The 23610-nt window shown below is 52.3% G+C and overlaps 1 protein-coding gene across 5 annotated transcripts in view; it reads left to right on the forward strand.

Moving 5' to 3' along the window:
• Positions 1-23610, forward strand: part of CACNA1D (calcium voltage-gated channel subunit alpha1 D) — a 505293-nt gene that overhangs the window by 390885 nt on the left and 90798 nt on the right. For all 5 annotated transcript variants that reach the window (XM_062201090.1, XM_062201094.1, XM_062201096.1 and 2 more), the window contains exon 9: positions 8759-8928. In XM_062201090.1, coding sequence (XP_062057074.1) covers positions 8759-8928 — 170 coding nt within the window. The remainder of the gene's footprint in view (positions 1-8758; positions 8929-23610) is intronic.

The raw sequence follows: 23610 nt of genomic DNA on the forward strand, positions 1-23610 counted from the left end.
TAAGAATTGTTTTTTATTGTGAAATAAGACTTTATTTTTTTTTATTTTTGCAAAATGTCTAGTCTCCTGAAACAGAAACTGAATCTATGTGGTTTCCAAAAAATTGACCATGAAAATACACTTTTTCATTCTGTTTCACCTCCTTTCAGTCTGCATTGGGGAAATATTTAGACATAAGGAAGGCAAGCCTCCAGTGACCAGAGGCAGCTGCTTCTGCAGCTTGCCCCTTTTCCATGTCTCTGTGAGGGCTGCTCTATTGGTGGGTTTCTGAGTCCCATTGATGCTGGTGGTCCTTGCTGGGGTGACGGGGGATGGGGCGGGGGACAGTGTATGCGTGCGGATACCCAAGTGTTCACTCTGTCCAAGCTTTATTTATGTGAGTCTGTTTAAAACAAATAGCGTCACAGTCCCGGAAATCAACCCTGTCTGTAAATCACGATGATCCAGTGCCCGATGTATTTCATGGGGCATTTGAGAAATCACACTTTGCTGTGCACACTGTGTGTCATCCTTGTGCACTTGGGGCCGTCACATTGGGTCTGTACTGCCGTTCGGGTGCAGGGCTCACTGCAGGCTCTGGGCGCTCCCCACGGTGGTGCTGGCTAAGCTAGGGCTTCCTGGGCTTGCCATGTCGGGCTTATGAGACCCTGGGGAATGTCAGGCCTGGGGGAAGGGGCTGCTCTGCAGGGCATGGTGTGTGTATGCAGGTGCAGGGGAACCGTTACCGGGGCGTCTGTCCCTGCAGGGGTGCTTCCAGCAGGTGGGGAGATGAGCAGGACAGCCACCGTCTCCTGTCCCTGTTTCTGGCTTGGACTCTGGAAGAAAACTAGACCGTGGTGTTATGCTGAGCGAAGCTTTCTGTCCCACCTGTGCCTCCCCAGTGCCAAGAGATGGGTGTCCACTCGTGAGCCTGCCTCTGGGCAGGGGGATGAGGCAGGCTCGTGGAAAGGAGGCTCCGCTTGGAGCCTGGTTCGCCCCCACTTACACCGTTGGCCGGACCCCTGGCATAGAACCAGTGACCTTGCCTTGCGGGGCCTCAGAGCTGGCTTTGTGAATGGCTGCACCTGCCTAGCGGACGCCGAGGATGTGAGTGGAAGTGAAGATGCTTGGAGGACCCTGTCAGTCCCTGCTGAGCACAGGGGATGTTCACAGGGTGGCGGGGCATCTCCTGGCCCTGAGACGATAGCCCATAGGGGCTGAGGTGACACTGGTGTGCCAGTGAAAAGGGCAGAGTTGACAGTGACCATGGGGTGAGTTTGGCTGGGGTTCAGTGGTGGAGAGCTTCATGGGGATTTTTCCAAATAGAAGTGTGAGAAAGTGGGGGGAACTTGATGATAACTCTGTTATCTTTGACTATGTTTTTATTGATGTTAAGTCTGACACACCGTCCAGAGGGTGCTGAACGCCTTCCACCTTCGCCACCCTTCTCCCCTTATTTTTGTCTCCCCTGACACACGGCATCTGTCCCTCAAAGTCGACAGTGCCTCTCTCCTACCAAACTTCTCTCGATTCCCTGCTGTCAGCAAGGAAGCAGCCCACGTTCCTTCGTTTTGTGTTGAAGGCCTCTCCCAGACCGTCTGTACCTGTGTTCAGTCCTCGTTCCCAGCCCCTCCCCGTCTGCCTGTGTCTGTGAGGTGCCAGCAAGGGTGGAGCCAGGCTACGTGGGCTCCTGTGCTCAGCCTGTCTGGGCCTCAATTTCCATCTGACAGGGAAGCAGCAGCACCCTCCCCCCTCCCCGACTAGGCACTCTGCAGTGAGGAGTGGGGCTGAGCAGTTGATCCACAACGTTGAGGAGGACACGGAAGGTAGGAGACACTGTGGTGTCTGTGTCTCGGCGGGCGGTTGGTGACTACAGCGCCCTGGTGACCGAGAGGCGTGCAGCACACATTGGCATGAGTAGCCAGGGACTGCGCCACCAAAACCATGAGCTGTGAGCTGGACTTGGGAAGGTGAACTTTCTAGTTCAAAGCCGAGAGAAGGCTGTTCAGGGGGACAGGATTCTGTGGATGGAGGCTCGGCAGGTGGAGGCACTGAGAGTTGTCCCAGGAAGAACAGGGTGTCATCTCTAAGGAGGGTGATTAAAGCCAGAATCCCAGGGGATGGTGGGGGGAGGCAAGTGTGCACAGAGTGGCCCATCAAGTACCTTGGTAGCTGCCCTGTTGGACTGTCAGGAAGATTCCTTACTGAGCAATTGGTCCTTTAAAAGGGGGTAAAAGGGAAAGCTTTCCGATGACATAGAGGCAGAAAATCCTCGACATGAGGCCTGTTAGGATAAGACAAGCGGGCGGCTGGCAGTGGAGGCCACGGCACACAGCACATCCAGCTTGGTCAGCGCGGTCTTTACCTTCTGGAGGGGTGCACCCTGCCCTGGGAAGGAGTGGGCCTTGCTTCGTCCTGTGAGTTTGTTTGCACCCACTCTTCCTGGAGCCAGCGACAGGGAAACAATACGTAAGGAAATGTGCAGGGTTGTCCGCTCCTGCAAGCAGGTTGCCGTCTGGGGAGCCAAAATGCATTTGTGTTTGGTTCGTGCGGATACAATTTCCCAAGCACTTGAATTTTTTTCCTATTTGGAAATAATTTCAAATATACAGAACAGCTGCAAGAATAATAGCACAGTGAATAATCCATGCACCCTTTGCCCCAATTCAGCTATTGTTAACATTTTGTCTCATTTGCAATGCATCCATAAGATGTATAGGCTGAATTTTAAAAAACATTTTATAATTTACTGCTGCCTGTTGTCATTTTGATGCTCAGATCTTGGATTTGACCAGCCAGGAGATGCTTCTCTAGCTCTTAGGCCCTTGTGGCATGTCCCCATCATGTATACTTTGTTCATAATGCACATGTTCCATGAATGTGAACATCCCTTGTATGCATGGATTTCAAAACCTTTTTGCAACAAAATAAGCTTTTCTTTTCATTGAAGTTTCCATGAACTTTCTGAAGTACTCTCATACATACACAAACCTAATTTGATACATATACTCCTACATCAGCATTTTTCAAAAATCACGTATCAGAAATTAGACTTTTCTAGTTATTTATTTTAATATAGATAAAACAGGTTTAATGTAGTTCACAGATACAATTCTGATAATATTATGATACTTTCTTCCCTCCCTCCTCCCTTTTCTTCCCCCATCTCCCTCCCTCCTTTCCTTCCTTCCTCTTTTGAATTAACATTTCTAATTTACGTTACAGGCAAAGGCTTACTGTTCCACTAAATGAAGAGTTTATTAAGTAAAAAGTACAGACTGTGGTTCAGCAGGAAGATAGGCAAGGACTATAAACAATATTCAAATGAAGATCTGTGAATTTCACTCATATGCAGTAAATTTTAAAAACCATCATGGATCATTAAAACTATAATATTCTTAACCATTTGTTTGACAAAGATGTAAAACAAAACTTGTCAAAACTGTATCTACAGCAATACTGATACAATGATTTTTTTTTGTTTGTTTTTTATCTGTTTAATTTTAGCTCCCACATGTAAAGCAGAACACGGGGTGTTTGTGTTTCAGTGTCCAGCTTATTTCACTCATCATGATGTCTTCTGGTTGCATCCATTTTGATGGAACCGGTAGAATTCCATTGTTTGGATAGCTGAATAATATTCCATTGTCTAAGTATAGATACATGCATGTATAGATTGATGCTGAGCGTGTTTATTCACGAATTTGTGTTAGCCATTGGATTTCTTCTTTTGAGAACTATTTGTTCAGGTCCTTTGCCCATTTCTTGATGGGATTGGTTGTTTTTTGTTGAGGTTTTTTTGAGTTGCTGATACATTCTGGACATTAATCCTTTGTCAAGTAGCACAAATATTTTCCCATTCTGTTGATTGTCCCTTGTTTCCTTTATGTGCATCTTCTGAGCATGATACAGTCCCATTTGTCTAGTTGTACTTTTGTTTACTGTACTTTTTAAATCTCATCCAAGAAGTTGTCACCTACCAGTGTCTTGGAGTGTTTTCCCGTACATTTTCTTCCAGTAGCTTCGTAGTATCAGGTCTTAAATATAGGTCTTTGATCCCTCTTGAGTTGATTTTTGTGTATGGTGAGAGGTAGTGATCTACTTTTATTTTCTGCATATGTACCTCCAGTTTTGCTAGTTCCATTTATTAAAGAGATTATCTGTTCTCTAGTGTGTGGTCTGGGCACTTTTGTCAAAAATCACTTGGCTGTATGCGTGTGGATTAATTTCTGGGCTCTCTGTTCTGTTCCACTGATCTCTGTTGGTTTTTATGCCAGTATCATATTGTTTTAATTACCATAGCTTTGTACTATGCTTTGAAGCCAGGCATAATGATGCTTCCAGCAGGATTTCTTGTTTGTTTGTTTTTTGCTCAGGATTGCTTTAGCTAATTTTGGTCTTTTGTGATTCCATATGAATTTTAGGATTGTTTTTTCTAATTCTGTAAAAAATGTCATTGGTATTTTGATAAGGGATTACGTTGACTCTGTAGATTGTTTTAGGTAGTATAGACATTTTAATTGTGTTAATTGTTCTAATCCATGAGCAGGGAATCAATTTCCATTTTTATGTGTGTGTGTCCTAGATAATTTCTTTCAGTAGTGTTTTATGATTTTCATTGTTACAGTTCTTTCACTTATTTGGTTCAATTTATTCCTAAATATTAAATTTTGTGTGGCCTTTATGAAGGGGGTTTCTTTTTGATTTCTCTTTTGGCAATTTCATCATCAGTGCATTTTTAAAAAATGACAGTTTTTTGTATGTTTTTATTTTAACCTGTAACTTCACTGAGCTGGCTTATCGATCCTAACAGCTTTTTGGTAGAGTGTTGAGATGTTCCATGTACAACGTCACGTCCTCTGCCAACATGGGTATTTTGACTTAGGGAGGAGAAAGAAGTACAGGACATCAGAATTGGAAGTCAGAATTTAAAAGAGACAACTTTGGGAAATCCTGAGTCCGCACTTGTGTGTTCAGATCCAGTCCACCCTTGCAGGGTGCTTTGTAGTCGCCTTCAACCCCAGGTTTCTGTGTCTCGCCCTCCATGGTGAGAACTCTGGCTCCCAACACCGCTGACACATTGCTCATTAATTACATCCTGTAATGCATGAGAAGAGCTTCAGGACTGCCTCATCCATACCACTGAGGGGAAGAACAAGAACGAGTAAAAGGAGTTCAGCATCTTCATCTGCAGCTCTCCCCCGGCAATCCTGCCCGTGCCGAGAGCACGCAGCCCCGTGTTTGTGAACGGCTGCACTTAGTTTTGCCTTTCTCTTTGAGGAGGCCGATGGTATTTGTACTGCTCAGCTTTCCACAGCTTTTCACTTAGGTGAAACACCTAAGGGGAGTTAACTTTATGAAGAGACTAGGTTTATTTCGCTCACGGTTTTGAGCGTCGGCTTCAAGACTGGATGACCTCATTGGTTCGGCTTGTGGTGAGGGCAACTGGTGGAAATGGCAGAGTGTGAGCAGAGGGAGGAAGGACTCAGAAAGGGGGCGGGGGCATGCAAATACAGCTTTTGTAACAGTCTTCTTACAAGGAATCCACCCCCCCCCCACAGCCCTGGCGACCTAGGCCCCCTCTAAACGTCACCAGTGTATTGGATTTCCACCCTCTTAGTCCCACTACTCGTGACTCTGGGTTCAAGCGTCTGCATGAGCTCAGAGCCCGAGTCATATTCAAACCCAATGGTATTCATGGTGATATGGTCAGATCCGATTGTTTCAGCTCACTTTCTCTTTAGGGGGCTCTTCCCTCTATCCCATTCTCATTGGTGAGATTTGGGCATTTTGAATGTGAAGAGCACTAGCGGATTTCCAAGAGTCAGTGTCCGCAGAGGCTGCCCTGCAGAGTGCCGCCTGGGTCCTGTTCCTCCCTGTGCGTCCTCGCCTCTGACCTTCAGATGCACCCTGCGGGAATACACATGTTCTTTATTTCCCTTTCTTCCGTGTGGGAAGGGCAGCCTACAACATGTGCTGTTTTCTCCAGGCACTGCCGAGGTATCTTTATTGTTATTTTTTATCAGCACGCCATAAACAAAAATTGGATCTGGAGGAGGTAGGCTCCCAGCGTATAGTAATTATTGGAAATTTTTTTTGGTCACTTGCAAAAGTCTGCTGTTTTTACCAGTATCTTTGTTATGTAAACTTACGTAGTTGTGAACCTTACCTAGTCTCTTGGTCTTTTTAGCCTGGAATGCATTCTCTTACGCAAAGTGGAGCCACTTTTTCTTCATCCTGAATGAAGGGCTGGGTGCGGTGCAAGCAGGTTACCTTCAACTGAGTGGACAGCAGCCCAGGGTTTGTGTGGGGTTCGCTGCTCCATCGCACTCCCTCTGAGACCTGGGATCCGTGCGTCCTTCCCAGGGTTTCCTGATCCTGATGGGATCGCGGCAGCGTAGAACCTGTGCAGAGCTGTCCTGGGTTCTCTCTGGTTTCTGAACAAGTGGTTCCGTTTGCCTTTTTGTATTTCTCTCTGGAAACAACTAAACCCTCACACCGGAACTTCACATTGGTGTAGCGCTTTCTGTTTGTCAAAGCATCTTCTCACCGGATGTTATGAAGTCGTAGAGCAGGCAATAGACACTGTCTGTTTGCAAAGTTCAGACAAGGTAAGGGGCAGAGCCGGGCCTGGAGCCCGGACCCTTGTAGAAGGGCCCTGCGGGCATCTGGGTCCATCACGCAGCCGCCACCTGCCTGTCCCCTTCCTCCACTGCCCCTCGTAAATCTCACTTCTGTACGAATCACTGTTTATGTGCCATTGAGTCCGAGGCCATTCAGAAGTGCCAGAGATCGGTTCAGAGGGGCTTTGTTGTATGGACTTCAATGACTGTTTTAGGATAATATGCCTTAAACCAGGACATAAAGAACCAGGGTTTTTGTTCTCAGGAATTTTGGTCATGTTGAAGTTTCACTTTTGCCTTCATAACTACTTTGCAACATCCAGAAGCCAGCTTATTAGACAGGGGTCTTACATTTCCAGTGTAAAAGTGCATAATCTGTTTTTTTCAAAAGCGTCTGTCTAGCACATAGACGCGCAGACTCGGAAGGGCGTGTTTGTGTGTGACGAGCTGCACGTGGCGTGCTGAGCCCGCGCCAGCGCACACGGAGGATGTGCCATCTGGTGAGTGGCAGACTGGAAGGCCACTTGCACTCTACAACCAGGCTACCTCCTGCATTCTGCCGCGGCCGCGTGACGCCAGGAGACCTGCTGCTGTCGCCCGGGGATCTGATTCTGCATGGAGTGTGGCCTTTTCAGACTGGAGAGTCACGCCTTGACCAGGGCTGAGTCCCACATCTTCCATAGCTCAGGAAGCTGAGTTGGTCTGGAAATCCCAACCCGTTCTGGGGGCGTGGTTTGGGTGAGCGATGGGACACTGCCCTGCAGGTACTTGCTTGTTTGAGATGGGAGTGTGTGTGCTCCTGGATTGCGGGCGTCTTCGGGGCTGGGGAGGAGCGTGCGTGTCTGCTGTCCTGTAACCTCCACTCCTCTGTAAGCTGCCTGCCTCCATCCTTATGTCCCAGGGATGGAGGGCAGAGGGCCACAGAGCCAAGGGTGGGCTGCAGGGGAGCTGAAAGGTGGGGTGATGGAGGAGGGGGATCCTCTCTCCTAGTGGACAGTTGGTGCTACCTTGATGCGTCTTCTGATTTCTTACCCAAAGTATCGGTGTCTCCCTGTTTGTTCTGCTGCTGGATGGCTTGGAGTTGAGGGAGGATGAGGCTTAGCTTGATGAGAGCTGGTCGTTTCCCAGTTTGTCACCTGGGTCAAGTTCGCCAGGCCCCTGAAAAGGAGATGTGGAGGCTTTGAACTGGCAAGAAGGTGGTGGGAGATCGAGGCTGCTGCCTCGGAACCTGTGGGTCTGGTAGGGAAGCCGTCCTGCCCAGAGCCTCACCTGCCTTCCTAGCCGCTTCGCAGTTGTGCTTACCGACTCACCAGCTCGCACATCTTGGCTCCTGTGACAATTCACGGTTGGAAATGCAGGTGGTTCAGCGTCTACAAAAACTAGATAATTGTCCACCTGACCCGCAAGCTTGCCCGAGCCAGCGTCGGGGTCTGCAGGGCTGTGGCAGTACAGGATTGCCCACCTGGAAGGTACTCGGCTGACAGCGTGCACATGTTCATGTCTGCCAAAGCCACTCCAGGGCAGGTGTTCCCATAAATGGGCAAAAAGTCATGGCACCTTGTCTAAGGAAGAGATCATGGCAAGAGGTTCCTGACTGGGAGGGGAGGGCTGGGCTGCCAGTGGGTCTACGCTGACCCTATCCACTGCTCCACCTGAACCCACAGGCGGTGGGGAGGGGAGGCTTGCGTGGGCACCAGGAAGGGAGCCGCTGCCTACTCCGGGCCCTTGACAAAGCCAAGCGTTTAGCTTGGTGCTCTCTGTGAGCATAGCTTGGCTCACGTGAGCCCCTTCGATGCTGGGTGTCTGCGGGCCTCCCCTGAGTTGGGGCCCCCGGTGGGAATGCCCAGGGCTTGCCACAGCAGCACAAGGGGATTGTGGTGTGGGCTCCGGGGTGTCACTGTTTTCCCGAAGGGAGCTCATTCCCTAAGAAACGATGCATGTGTGTTGCTGTGGCCTCTGCACCTCTGCACCTGTGGTCTTGCTTAGGAAGACACTGCTCTGTCCTGTCCACGTGCGTGGCTTCCGTCGCTGTGCTGCCGTGGCTGTCCTTGGCGCCGTGTGTCCTGCCGCCAGACTGTGTGCCTCAGGGCAGACGGCGCCTGACGTGGGTGCCTGGGGATGCGCTGACATGTGCCTGTGCTCTTGGCCTCCCTCAGAGAATTCTCCAAGGAAAGGGAGAAGGCGAAAGCACGGGGAGATTTCCAGAAACTTCGAGAGAAGCAGCAGCTGGAGGAGGACCTTAAGGGCTACCTCGACTGGATCACTCAGGCTGAAGACATCGATCCCGAGAACGAGGAGGAAGGAGGAGAGGAAGGCAAACGAAACAGTAGGTGCTGCCCCCTCTGCTCCCAGCTGAGCAGACCCCAGCAACAGGGGCTCCGGCCCAGGCTGCGGGTGGCACAGCCTCGACCCAGCCACCTGCTCCCTTCCACCTGCACCTGTCCCAGGTGCGCTAATGGCCTCTGTCCACCCTGATGTGGCTTTTGCCTTAGACTTTTCCTGTAGAGGTGCTGGCAGCCTTCTCTTGGGCCTGTGCACCCCAGGTGCAAGTGGAAGTTGAGAGCCAGTGGTGCATTCAACTGAGACGCTTGTGATCTGTTTCAAATCTCGAGTAGCTGGTAGTAGGACCAGACACTTACCTTGAGGGCATGTGTCTGTTGAGAGGCCTGGGAAACCAAGTTAACCCCACCTTGTAGAAGATGCCGGACGACGGCCTGGCGTGCTGTGATTGGCTCCTTTTGGGGAGGCGCAGGCCTGCTGTGGACTCCATGCAGGGTGTGCAGGGAGGCAGCTGTGTGCAACGCCTGGGCGGAAGATGTGGGACAGGGCTGGGGGTGCATTTGCAGGATGGAGGGATGTGAGGGGGTGACTGTTGAGCGTGGAGAACCAGTGTCTCCCAAGGGGATGGCAGGAGGAGGGGCTGGAGGTGGGAAGGGGCCAGGCTCAGGGAGGAGGCGCTTGGGCCAAGCACACAGGGTGCGAACATCAATGTGCGCTGCCGCAGGAGGGGCCTCTGGAAGCCCAGGCTGGGGGTCGTCAGTGGAAGGCACCTTCGGCTGAGATGGCCTCCGTGTGTCCCCAGGCCTGGGACTGCTGGAGGGAAGGCTTCCTGCTATGGAGGGTGCTTACCGCTGACCCAAGCCTGTGAGCTCCTGGGGGCTGGCAGAGTGCAGATCCCACCCTGCTCAAGAACGGACCAGGGTTTCAGCACCTGAAGATTGGCATAATATGGGACGTGTTCTAGAACTGATGGCGTGTGTCAGACATGAGGTCAGAGTTTGTATCAATGCACATCCGTTTCAGTTCCGTCTTAGCGATGTGTCTCCAGGTAACGAGATGTAAGAAGGGCATGGGCACAACTTGCGTACAGCTCCCCTCGGGCGATGGGGCCGACCTGAATGCCCATGGCCCTTGTGGGGCTCCTGCACCCGCAGTATTGCCGAGGACAAGCTGTCCAGGTGCAGCGTGCGGGCGCTTACCCAGCTCTTTGGCTTTCCATGTGCAGCCAGATCAGATACTGACCTTTGGAGCCCCTCGGGCCATCTGCTTCACCCCTCTGAGCCCAGTACATAGTGTGTTCTTTGTAAACCAGAAACAGTGTAGCCACTTTTCCCAGTTGTGTACCCTAGGGAGCTGAGTGTGGCCCTCTTGCTGGGCTGTGGCTTTTGTGTCTCTTCATTGTCCTGCTTCTAGAAAAGCCCAGAGATTCCCACTCGAGTGCTGCCAGTGGCCACTGCGGTGGAGTTGTTTCCGTGGCCTGTGACTGAGACAGGGATTTTCACTGGACATGGGCAGTGTCTTCTGGTGGTCCTGAGGGCTCCCCCTGTCCTGTATCTTGCCATGGTCTGCAAAGAACCTGCCCTGAATCTTTGGGACATCAGCATGATGGTTTCTGCTGTGCACACTGACACGTGACCCAAAATGATGAACTGGCTTAATGTTTGAGCCAGAACAGCAAACAGTTCTGTGCGCCCGTGTTCTTTATCCGGCTCATTTTACCAGGTGCTGGGGTTTCCTGTGGAGCGAGGCTTACGGCGCTTCTTGAGTCATCAGATTTCCAGAGCCTCGATGATTAGGGCTTTAAATAGAGACATAAATCCTAGGCTGGGAGAACCGTGTTGAGATGGAACTGACTTCAGCAGAGAGCCCCAGCTCTCACCTGACAAGGAAAAGGGGAACCTCGCTGAGGGCAGCCCTTGGCAGCCCTGCTGGAGTTGGCTGGGGCCATCCATCCTTGCCGCCAGTGGAAACCACTGGGGAAGGTTTCAAGGGCTGACCACACGCACGTGCTGGGTCCCCGGACCCCACCAGCAGGCGGTAGGAGCAGGGGTGTTGCCGGTGTCAGAATCCTCCCTGGGTGTGTGAGATCCAGCACACAGGCTATACCGCCGCACCCCAACGCTCAGGAATTAAGTGACAGTTTGAGTAGCAGCCCTTACTGAGGGCTAAGCCTCAGCCCACAGAAGCCATGGTTGGTGGTAGGTGGTGGTGGTGGGGGGTGTCTCAGAGCTATTCACTACAGCAGGTGTCCCTGAGCTCACAAGAGGTAAGGACTTGGCCCCCAGGGGACTTTGATGCCCCTGTTTCTGGAATTGGCTGCACTTGAGTTTTGTGACTGGGAATTTGGACTGCAGTATTAGGCAAGCTGCCCAACAAGTCTGAGCCCCACTTGGCCTTGTCTGCATGAAGGGGATAAAGATCCCCAGCCACGGGGCTGGTGCGGGGATTACGTGTGCCCGTGGCAGGGAGCAGTCAGCTCTGCCGCTGTCATCGGACTCTGGTGACAATCGTGTGGGAGGCGCAGTGTTCTGGAGTCTCTGCCCGATGGCCACGCGGCCTCAGGCGGGGGTCCCCTTTGGGGACTGTTGCCCTGTGCTTTTCTGTGCAGAAACTTGAAGCTTCGCCAGCGTTCAGGGAAAACAAAGCCGTGGACTCGTTCGCTCTGGAGATAAGGTAGCGCCGCCTTCTGAGCCTTCGGGTCCATTTCTAGCTTGCTGCGTCTCTGTCAGAGAGCAGGCATCAAATCAAGCACTTGAGGACACACTCACGTCCCCTGTCCCTGTCATTGGCTAAATGCCACCTGCTGCGTCTGTGGTACCCAGCTCTGGCTGTCCGTTACAGTCACCTGGGGGCCTAAGCGCTTCTACTCCTGAGGCACTGGTTAGTTCTGGGGTGGAAGCCAGGGGTGGCTTGTTCTTTAATAATTTATTTTAGGGGCTGCCGTTGTGCCCTAGCAGATAAAGCCGCCACCTGCGACACCAGCGTCCCATATGGACGCTGGTTCAAGTCCCAGCTGCTCCACTTCCACTCGTGTTTCCCTGCTCGTGGCCTGGGAAAAGCAGCAGAGGACAACCCAGGTGCTTGGGCTCCTGCCACTCATGTGGGAGACCCTGAAGAAGCTCCTGGCTTTGGCCTGGCCCAGCCCTGGCCATTGTGGTTCTCTGGGGAGTGAATCAGCAGATGGAAGATCTCTTTGTCTCTTTCTCTCTGTAACTCTGACTTTCAAATAAGTAACTAAATCTCTTTTTTTAAAAAAAAAGGCAGTACGATCTTTTAAAAATTTATGTATCTGAAAGGCAGAGAAATGGAGATCACACGTCTGGTAGTGCATGCCCCAAATGCCTGCCATGGCCAGAGCTGAGAAGCTCAACTGGGGTCTCCCCCATGTGTGGCTGGGACCCACATAGTTGAGCCATCACCTGCCACCTCTATGGGTGTATGTTAGTAGGAAGCTGGGCTTGGGTGTGGAGCTGGGACTCGAACCTAGGCACTGTGACGTGGCATGAAGACAGCCTGAGTGGTGTGTTAACCTCTGCCCAGTGCCACCCCCTTCCCCTGTTCTTTGTTTTAAAGCTCCATGGAGGTTCTGACAGCAGGCTAATGTTGGGAACCCTGAGTCCCGAATGCAGTCAGTGGCTGAATATCTTAGTGTCGCAGGCATTCGCTCGGGAGCAGAGGCCAGGCAGCCTGTCCTTAGCTGAGCCATCGACTCATGACGGTGCTAGGCAGCCCTCACTGTGTGCTGTCACAGGCTGTTTCCGGTGTCACTCCAGTAAATCCGCTGTTACAGAGCTGCTGCTCCCCGATGCACGGAGTGGGCTGAATTCTCTTGGAGGTTAGTTCGTGAGCATTTGGGGGGATTTTCCAGGATAATTTATTGAACTTTTTGCTGAGCCTCAAGTTTCTTAAGAAACCCTGCCAAATCTCAAAGTGATTTTTTAGATGTATGCAGCTGCTTCTGAGTTAACAATGGAGTTTTTCTAGGCCCATTAAAATCTGGGAGCCTAAAATTCTATTTTAAACTCTCCTCATTGTCAGTGGTTAGCCTTTAAAAAATAGCATTAAAAATAATGAAACCGTTTTAAAGGGAGCGCACTCTAAAACTCTGGCCAGAAAAGCGGGGCAGTTGCGATGTGGGAACTGTGAATGATCAATAATCCCTCTAAGAGGGGATACTTGATGGCCAAAGAAAGGGGGAGGGGATGCATGAAACACAGGCTGTCCCACCGGGAGGACCTTGGCACCTGCTGCTTCCCCTGCGGCCCCGCCCCTGCCCCCCACCCGGGGCTCTGTGCACGAAGTTGCCCCCTTGGCAGGTGCTGTGCGGACGCCTGTACCTGCGACGTTGGCCTCAGAGGTGGCAGAGCTGTGTGCAAGCGTAGAGCGTGGCTCTTTGCCAGTACCGTTACAAATGACTGGGTTTTAAAAATCTGGTTTATGAAATTGCTTTCGTCACAATGAAATTACCTCAGGGCACAAGTTCAGAATTGAACCTACTCGATTAAAAGCTGTAAAGCAGAGCGGCCTGCACAGATATGCATGTGGGGGGCGGGCCTCCCCAGGGACGCCGCTTGAGGGCCAGGCCGACTGGCCCAGGCAGGTCAGCTGCACGGGGGTACTCGCTGATAAAGGCAGCGTCGCCTCACCGTAAGCCACTGAAGAGCCAGCGGGAAGTGGCTGGATCGATGGCGGCCCTGCCGTAGGGAGGTAGAGGAACCTAAGCTGCAGCCAGATTGGCGAGGGCATGGGTGTTTGTGTCCAGTAGTTTTGAACATATTTTAGTGATAAAAGTAACACTGACTCACTGTAAAGAAATCCATAACGTAAAAATATATACCAAAAAAAAAAAATAATAATAATAAAACCTCTATTTTCTCCTTAGAGGGAGCCAGACCTGGCAGCTTAGGGCCCGTCTTTGAGACCCCACTCCCTGCCTATGGGAGTGTGTGGTTTTGCTGGGGTCCCCAGCATGAGATGCCCAGTGCAGACCTCTCTCACTGAGCTGTGTGCCACTATCCATGTTTGGAAAGCAAGCCGTGGGTGAAAACGCCCCTGCCGGCCCGTGCTCCCTGCAGCCCCGCCCTTTATGGCAGTCGTCAGAGTCACGATTGTGCCCTCACTTGTGTGATAATCAGATAGATCTGTACCACGGGACTGGGAACTGCACAGGGCGGGTGCAGGGGGAGTCTCTGCTCACCACCGAGTGGCTGGCACCAAGCGCAGTGTTGGCCGTGTGTTGCCAATCAATCAATCAATGCTCACCAGCATTTGTCGGGTGCCTCCCGGTGTCAGACACTGCTGGAAGGGTTGCGGGTGCATGGATTCTTTACTGCTCACACAACCCTGGGAGGCGGGGATGTGAGTGACGAGGAGGCTCCAGCACAGAGGCTATGGGACTGTCCATTGTCAAAGCTGGGCTCTGAACCCCAGTTCTGCTTGTTAACCACCGTGAGCCCCCACAAGTGCACTCTCCCATGTCTGCCCATTCTTCTGCGACAGGTTGGGAGATGATGGTTTGCCAGGTCAGAGAGAGTTCCCATTTTAATGAAATTATTTTTAAAAAACTATTTTTCATTACTTGAAAGGCAGGGAGACAGAAGTCTTCGTCCACTGGTTCACTCCTCAGAATGCCCGGAGCAGCTGGGGGAGGACCAGGGACGGGCCAGGCTGAAACTGGGAAATGGGAATTTCATCTGGATCTCCACGTGGGTGGCAGGAACCCAGGTACCTGACCATCCCCTGGTGCCTACCAGGACGCTCGTTAGCAGGAAGCTGGAATAAGGAGACTTGGACCCAGGCACTGTGATGTGGGATGTGGATATTTCCAACCAGTGACTTAACTGATGCACCAAAAGCCTACCCTGGGATGCCCATTTGAGGAGTGTGCTATGCACTCCAACACCGTGTGCCCGAGCCCTCGGCCCTTGCCAGCTCCAGCATCCCGCCTGCAGCCCACACTGCCCTCCCAGCCCCTGCCTGGAGCCTGTGGCCTCTGCTCCAAAAAGCAGCCCTCATGCAGTGATCCTGGAAGCACACAGACAAGGGCTCAGACATCCTGGGCTAGTTTTTCCTGTGACCCAGCAGTCTCCGGAGAGCTGAGGATGGGGTGGTTAACTGTACTTGGCCGAAGCCGAGTGTGTGGCTTCTGCTGCCTTTTTTTTTTTTTTTTTTTTTTTTGACAGGCAGAGTGGACAGTGAGAGAGAGAGAGACAGAGAGAAAGGTCTTCCTTTTGCCGTTGGTTCACCCTCTAATGGCCGCCGCGGTAGCTCACTGCGGCCGGTGCACCGCGCTGTTCCGATGGCAGGAGCCAGGTGCTTCTCCTGGTCTCCCATGGGGTGCAGAGCCCAAACACTTGGGCCATCCTTCTCTGCACTCCCTGGCCACAGCAGAGAGCTGGCCTGGAAGAGGGGCAACCGGGACAGGATCGGTGCCCCGACCGGGACTAGAACCCGGTGTGCCGGCGCCGCAAGGCGGAGGATTAGCTTGTTGAGCCACGGCGCCGGCCCTGCTGCCTTCTTTACCTCTTACACCGACCTCATGGAGTACAGGTGCAGCTGCTCATAACTTACAGAATTAGGGCTTAGGAAAATGGGGTCACCTCTTCTCAGATTGTCTAACCAGTAAGTGGCAGGGCTGGGATGAGACCTGAGCTGTCACAGCCCATCTTTTTCACTCCCCTGTCCCACCTCAGAGAGCGGTACCATCTGGAATCATGCCAGCTGGTCAGTAACCAGGACTCCCAACTCTGCCCTTTCTCTCACCCTTCTTGGATGGGAGGCCAAACGTGGGAGACCTTTGAGTAGGTTCTTAGACCGGTGTGGTGTGTAGAGGCTGTGGCAGGTGCACTGCCCCTGTGGTGCTCAGGCCGCGAACCCTAAGCCGGCCTGAGCAGAAAGGTTCAGGTTCGCTCTCCGAGGCCCGAAGCCCTGGAAGCGAGGCTGCGTCTCGCCCTCCCGCCTGCCGGGGCCTCTTGTTTGCGGTGCTCTTGCTGCCCTCTACTGTACAGTAATGAAATTGCCTGTGTTCAACCTGAAGGGGTCACAGTGGCCGACCTGTTAAGAGAGGACAAGAAGAGAAGGAGGTTTTGCTGCTTCCGCCGACGCAGGGCTAAAGATCACGGTAACCTACTGAGACTGGCCTTTCTCTCTGGGGGGACTCTGTCCCCAGATCTCTGATGGCTGTCCTGGGCGCAGCCATTGTGTGAAATGCATGTGCCCGTGTGCTGTGTCTGCAAGGTGCCTGGACTGGAGTTGCTTGACGTCCTTGAAACTTGGCCTTGCCGTTTTCTTCCTGTCTTTCCCCAAGCTTCTATTCCGTGTGAACTGTACCTTAAAAAGAAGCTGCTGAACCAACTCAGAAAATGTGATTCAGCATGAATATTCTTAGACTGGGAGACAGACTTTTCCCCGAATGATGTTTTTAATTTTAAACTGTTCAGAAATTCTCATAATTGATTGATTTTTTTTCCAGGCTTCTTGGTCTTAAGTCTCTCTGGCTGCTGTGCCCAGGAACACACTAAAGCTGGTCATGGCAGCTTGGAGACTGAAGTTAAAAATAAGCTCCTGGTACACAGAGATTTGGGGGCACTCGAATCTTACAAGTAGGAATGGACTTATGTGGGAAACAGTTCAATTTCAAGCTATATCCTGAAGAAAATCTAAATACACCCCTTATCAGAAACCCAGAGCCATGCATTCAGGCCCATACCCACATAAGCAGCTGTGCCAACAGCTGCCCTGGCCGCTGCTGTGGTTCCCTGGCAGCACCAAACATTGCCTGCGCTCCCCAGCATGGCCAGCCTCCTGCTGCCACTGAGATCAGCCCTGGTCAGAGGACACTGTTGGATAAGGCGGGCTGCAGGGCCGCAGCGCAGAGGGGGCACCTTGCACTGTGCTCTGTGAGGTGGCCTCTGCCACTCGTGGGACTGCTGAGTTCAGAGGCGGAGGGAAATGTGCAGGAGTGGCCCCTGGATGGCCTCACTAAGCGCTCTTGGGATCCCTGGTCCCTTGAGAAGGCCGGGAAGGGGGAGGAGTGGAGAGATTGTCGGTCGGAAGCCCCTCGCCTCTCAGCCCACTGTGGCCCCGAGAGCGGGAGGAGACGGTGCAGGAGCTGCTGTGGGGCAGCACTGGGGCAGAGATGGACCGATGCCGTGGCCCCAGTGTTGGGAGGTTGAGGAACACGAGGCTGGGCTTGCTGTGGCTCTGCAGGCCTTGGCAGAGACCGCTAAGCAGGAAATGCTGTCGTGAGCCCGGGAAGAAATGATCTGTGGAGCCTGGCTTGGGGAGGTAGCTCTGGGTAGGGGGTGCGAGGACGATGAGTGTGCCTGTCCCCAGGAGAGAAGAGACCACTCCTTGGGCCTGCTCTCCTGAATGGGGGCTTGAGCCTTGTGACTCCTTTTGGCAAAGATTCTTGTGGCTTCCTTCTCTGTTAGTTTTCTGAATCTGCAGAGAGAGGAAGCAGCCAGGTAGCTTCAGGAAACTTTGTTGATGGTGAGCGTTGATGGTCTTTGATTTCTAAAAGCACAAGGGACTGTGAAGGAAGACCCCGGACCCTGCTGGGGACGGTGCAGAAGGAGCCCTGTGTCCATGCTGTGCTGACCTTGGCCCTGGGCTCACAGAGACAGTCACTGTTGCTGTCTGGGCATGATTCTTGTTTTAGACATGGAAACCTTGGTCTGGCCTTGACCCACATTCCACGGGAAGTATCTGGCTGCTTTACCACAGCACAGGTCTGTGCCCAGTGTTGGCATAGCGTGTCACCACTAACAGGTGCAGGTGCCCCCAGGGAATGTCTCAGGTCCTTTTGGATTTGGTACCTGACTGCTCGTGCTGCTCATGGCAACCAGACGAGCAGATCCTGGCCTGTGGGAAGGCAGCCCCGACTCTGCTGCTGATCCCTCACTTCCCTTGCCTCCCCTTTCCTTCCTTGGAAAGGAAAGGCTGAGAAACTTGAGGCTGCTGGGCCACGGAGGGAAACGCAGTCCTGAATGTGCAAGAAGGTCCATCCCAGGGAGCGGCTCAGGCCCTAGTCTGCTGCTGCGACAGGCCGCACAAGAGGCTGGCGAGCTCTGGGCAGGGTTTCCCATGTGATGAGCCTTGCCTTGTGGTCTCCTGGGACTGGCGGAGGCCTTGGGGAGCTGCTCCTGGCTGTGCTGTGCTCCGGTCCCTGGGGCATTTTACCTTGTGGGGGGGTTTGGATTTGCTCCTCCTGGGCAGGCTGCAGGATTCCTGGTGACCGTCCTGAGGTCCTGAGCAGGGGCTTCCTGGTGCTTCTTGTCCCTTTTTCTTCTTGGACAACTGGGGAATGCAAGGAACCCCACCCTCCACCCCGGTGGGTGCTGGGAGTAAAACCATGCAGCTTGTGGGTGTTCGACCTTCTTGCGACTATAGCAGGTTGGAGGTGAATGGATCTTAGAGATGAAGCTGGAATACAGCACATTTTACAGCTCGGCTAACTCGGCCCAGGGACAGGACGGCTCCTGTCCCGCATCCCCTGGAGACACGGCCCACTCTTTCCCGACATCTCTTCTGGTGCCTTCAACCTTGTAACTTCCAGCCCTGAAGGAAGCTGGTCTGAGATTTTGATGTGTCTGTTGATGGGGCAGTGTTGTTCTGAGACTTTCTGACCCACGTGGACCACAGACCCACTCACTTTGTGTGTGGGTTTGCAGGTGTGTGTACACGTGTGCTGATTTGTCTCTGAGCTCACAAGCCAGAGAGATTTGGTTGAGAAGTATGGTGGCCTGCAGCGAGGTATCCAACTAGTGCTCAGGTGCTCACTGTCATGAGACCTGAGAATCGGTGCATTTCTGTGGCCTGCTTGGTGTAGCATTGCCCGGCCTGGCGTCCAGGCCCACTGCAAAGTCTTAGAAACAAGGTGATGCACAGTCCCATAGAATGGCTCCAGGTGGCTCCCAAAATACCTTGTAAACTCATGTGTGCCATCTGGGTTGTGCTGGGCCACTGTCGGGCACCACTTCCTGACCCACAGTGGCACCCGTTCTCAAAGCCTAAGATGTATCCTGGAGCACTCCCCCAGAGATCCCAGTGCCTGCAATAGGTGGCAGAGCCAGCCCTGAGCTGCTGCAGGTTTTCAGCAGGGAAGTCGCAGCACAAATCAGCATCACATTGCAGGCAACAGGCTTGTCCCAATACCTGGTTTCACCCAAATGCACTGAAAATGGTTTTTAAATTTATGGAATAAGAAGAAACTTCTCCAGCAATACCCCATAGTTCTGTGGTGCACTTCTGGGAAGACAGCTTCGAGCTTCTGCAGGTGCATGTGGCCCCTCTGGCTTGTTTCTGCAAGGAGTGCCTGGCAGCTCCAGGTCACGTGGGGAGGGGCATGTTGGAGGCTCTGCCTACACCCTGCTGAGGCCTGGTTACTTGTCAGCAATCACACTGACTCTGTGCTGGAAGGGGCAGGACTCCCACCTTCAGTAGGGCAGTCAGCGTGTGATGGCAGCCGGCTAGGAGAGGGCATAAACTCCAGGAATTTGTCCATGGATTCCTTTTTTTTTTTTTTTTTAAAGATTTACTCATTTGAAAGGCAGAGTTAGGGAGAGACAGAAAGTATCTTCCATCTGCTGGTTCATTCAGCCTGCTGATTCACTCCCCAAATAACCACAATTGCCAGGACTGGGCCAGACCAAAGCCAGGAGCCACAAACTCCATCCGGGTCTTCTACGTGGATGCAGGGACTTGGGCCATCCTCTGCCGCTTTCCTACATGCATCCGTAGGGAGCAGGACTGGAAGTGTAACAGCTGGGAATTGAACTGGCGCTTCTGGGATGAGGGGTGCACAGGTGGCAGCTTAACAATGCCAGCCGTATCATATGTAGGCTTTTATAACTCTTTCTGTTTGTATGTATATGAAATCCCAGCAGTTGATAGGAAAACTGTACTTTTTATTAATTTTTTTTTCATTTTATTTGAAAAGCAGAGGGAGAGAGATCTTCCATCCAGTGACTGAACCCCTGAATGCCCACAACAACTAGGTAGGCCAGGCTGAAGCCAGAGCCTAGGGCTCAATCTGGGTCTCGCACATGGGTGACGGGGACCCAAGTATTCGCTCTGTCGTCTGCTGCTGCTCAGGGTACACATTTGCAGGAAGCTGGACCAGAAGCAGATTCGCTGGGACTGGAGCCACGCATTGTGGTACAGAGTGTGGGCATCTTAACCACCGTGCACATAGCACCCCATGGCTTGGTTTCTGTATCATCCCTGCTTGCCAGGCTGATCTCTTTGATGTGGTCTGGTAATGTGCCAGGTTTCTAGGGGCTAGTAAAGGTCAGAACCATAAACCAATATTGATGGCTAACAGACTTGCTTGACGTTGGAGCTTTCCAGCTTGTAGAATTTTAGGTGCATACACCGGCACCCACATCCATGCCAGTACGTTTATGTATGCGCTGGAACTGCGGGGGTGGGGTGGCGTGGCCTGGAGGAGGGCGTGAGCCGGGCGAGTCTGGGACGAGTTGATGACGCCTCCTCTGCATGGCACAGTAGATTCCTGTGCTCTCAGAAGCCCTTCCAGTTCGAACGGCCTCTGATGTTTCTGTCCTGATTTTTAAAGATTTAGCCCAAATCATGCTGGGGTTAAGTGAAAGGAAACTCACATCAATTTGCTGACCTTGAGAGAATGAACTTGGGGCCGGCGTTGTGGCACAGCAGGTCGGGTTGCCTCCTGGGATGTTGGCATCAGTGCAAGTCTCTGCTGTCCCACCTCAAATCCAGCTGCCTGCTAATGCTGCTGGGAAAACAGTGGAAGATGACCCAAATGCCTGGACCACTACCACCCACATGAGAGACCCAGATGGCATTCCGATTGCTGACTTTGGCTTGGCCCAGCTCCAGCCATTGTGACCATTTGGGGAGTAAACCAGTGGATGGAAGACATCTCTTCCCCTCTCCTTCTCTCTCCCCCTTTCTTTCTCTCTCTCTCTCTCACACACACTCTTTCTATTTCTCTCCTCTCTCCTCTCCCCCTCTCCTCTCACTCCTCTCTCTTCTTCTTTCTCTTTCTTCTCTCTCCATTTCTCTCTCTCTTTCTCTGACTCCCTCTCTCTCTGCCTTTTAAGTAAATAAAAGAATCTTTAAAAAGAAAAGAAAATGAACACCCAATACAAGTGAAGGATCAAGGGTTTTCTTGTACAAACAGGGTCTTTGGTTTTACCTACTGGGCCTGATATTTTTCTGGACATGGGCCAAAGAAGATGCTGTGTCCTGTGTTAGGAGCGGGAAGCTGCAGCGGGTGAGGGTGAGTGAGGACTGCCAGGCCTAAGTCTGAGTTTGGTTCCTTCCCTCTGATTTTGTGACGTGGGGACTGGATTGAGGTCTGTTCCCAGGACAAAATGAGCCCAACACGGACATAGACACTGACTTCTTCCTCGCCCTCCCCTAACCCTCCCTTTCACAGCCCCCGTGACATCATTCTGGAATAGATTTGCTGCCTGCCCCTAGCTCTGTAGTTGTCCAATGAGCACGACAGCACAGGTTGCTGTCCCTCGGATAGGCTGGGTCAGGCAGTGACTCAGTGGTCCAGGGTGGGTGAGGGCAGTGGCACTCACTTGTGAGAGCTGCCTCTGCAGTGATGCGGGGGGGGGGGGCAAGGCCACGTCACCCTGCTCTGGCCGATGACTCCCGTGAGCCTTGCTCACGACCTGTGTGCCTCCTCCCATTCAGTTCTGCCCACAACCTGCATGTTCCCATTTTACACATGGGAAACCTGGACTCAGAGTCTAAGTTGGATCACAAGTGCAGGGTTCAACTTCGATCCGGTAAACCTGGCCCCTTGTTCCCTGCAACCGTCTCAGCCTACCTGGAGGGGGCGGAGTCAACTGACGCTCCGCCCTGCTTCAATACAGTTTACGGGGTTTGGTTTTCCTTCTTACGGTTCTCCCCCACTTCGTCTTGAGAGCAACCAGTACATTGTCTTCACTAGCCGTTGGCACAGAGCTGACAGTGGATGATGAAGACCCTCCCTCTCCCCAGGTGGTCTGTGACTTACCCATTTCAATGAAATCAGTGGAAAAATGAAGCTTCAAGAATGCAACCCAACAGTACTGGTACCAGCAGGAGCCACAGCCCAGGACAATAAAAAGCCACCAAGATTTAGTCTGTTCGGGAGTTGGCTCTGCTGCAAATACTAAGCAACGTTCCTGTATGGTTAATATTAGAACTGTGAGATAGTAAATTGTTTTTAAAAAAAACATTTATTTATTTGAAAGAGTTACACAGATAAGGAGAGGCAGAGAGAGAGAGAGAGAGAGAAAGAGAGAGAGAGAGAGAGTCTTCCATCCACTGCTTCACTCCCCAGATGGCCACAATGGCTGGTGCTGGGCCAATCTGGAGCCAGGAGCTTCTTCTAGTTCTCCCACACTGGTGCAGGGGCCCAAGGACTTGGGCCATCTTCCACTGCTTTCCCAGGCCATAGCAGAGAGCTGGATTGGAAATGGAGCAGCCGGGACTTGGAGCAGTGCCCATATGGGATGCTGGCACTGCGGAAGGTAGCTTTATCTGCTACAACGCAGCGCCACCCCCTTAAATTGTTTGAGATGGCCTTGATCGTCCAGAGTGTGGATTTAGCACCACAGTTGTATAGACAGGAAACTGCAGCCTGCAGGAAGGTGGGACATTGCCCAGGGCAAGCAGAGCAGAGCCAGGGTGGGCGGGCTCTCCCTACCTGTCAATCTGTGCCCCTTAGTAATTGTAATAACCACCCAGGAAGACGTTTCACTGAGAGGTGACTCACAATCGACTCACGGTTGTCTGTCCCATGTCTCTGTAGGGAAGGGTGACGCGATGGGAGGGAGAAGCTGTTCCCGGGACCCTTGCTGACTTTTGCAGTCTACTAGTCTTTCTGCTGAAGTCAGAGTATGGCACAGTGGAGGAGGAGGGAGAAGGGGAATGAATGAGATCTGTGGGGGTGTGGGCGTGTTTCTGTGCTATGTGGGTGTGTGTGAGTATGGTACGTGGGGTGTGTGTGTGTGATCTGTGTATGTGTGATGTGTTTGTGGTTGGGGTGTCGTGTGTGCGGTGTGCATGAGGGTGTATATAGTATGGGAGTATGTATATTGTCAGTGTGTTTGGGTGTGGTATGTGTAGGGGTATGTATGTATATATCTGATGTGTGTGATGTGGGTGGTATGGGAGTGTTTGGCATGTGTATGTGTGATGTGTGTGTGGAGGGGGTGTGTGGGGTGTGTATGATGTGGTATGGGGTATGTGTGTGAGGTGTGTATGTGATGTGTGTATGGTGTGGGGTGTGCATGTGTGATGTGTGTGGTGTGGGAGGTGTGGTATGTGTGGAGGGGTATGTGTGGAGTGTGTATGATGTGGTATGGGGGTGTGTGGGGGATGTGTGTGTGGTTTGGGTGTGTACATGTGATGTCGTATGGGGGTGTGTGGGGTGTGCATGTGTGATGTGAGTGTGAGGGGTGTGTCTGTGTGTTAATGGAGGATTTTATTCACTGCAGCGCGGACTGCAGGGTTGCTCCGGTCTGTTTCTGTCTCGGCTGTTTTGCATGGACTGGCAGAAAGGTGGATCAGAGCTGACTTCTGCGAGAGCTCCAGGGTGCCATCAGAGTCTCCGGTGTTACTCTCTTGGCTTTCAGTCTGACGCCTTCCTGTGAGCCCGGCTGTGGCTGTCACAGTTGCCACGCAGGCAGCCTCAGCTTCTTGGCTGCCCTCATGAGGAAGGGCACCAGGGAGCCTTCTGGGTCCCTGG

Source organism: Lepus europaeus, chromosome 9, assembly GCF_033115175.1.
Source record: "Lepus europaeus isolate LE1 chromosome 9, mLepTim1.pri, whole genome shotgun sequence".
Classification (NCBI taxonomy): Eukaryota; Metazoa; Chordata; class Mammalia; order Lagomorpha; family Leporidae; genus Lepus; species Lepus europaeus.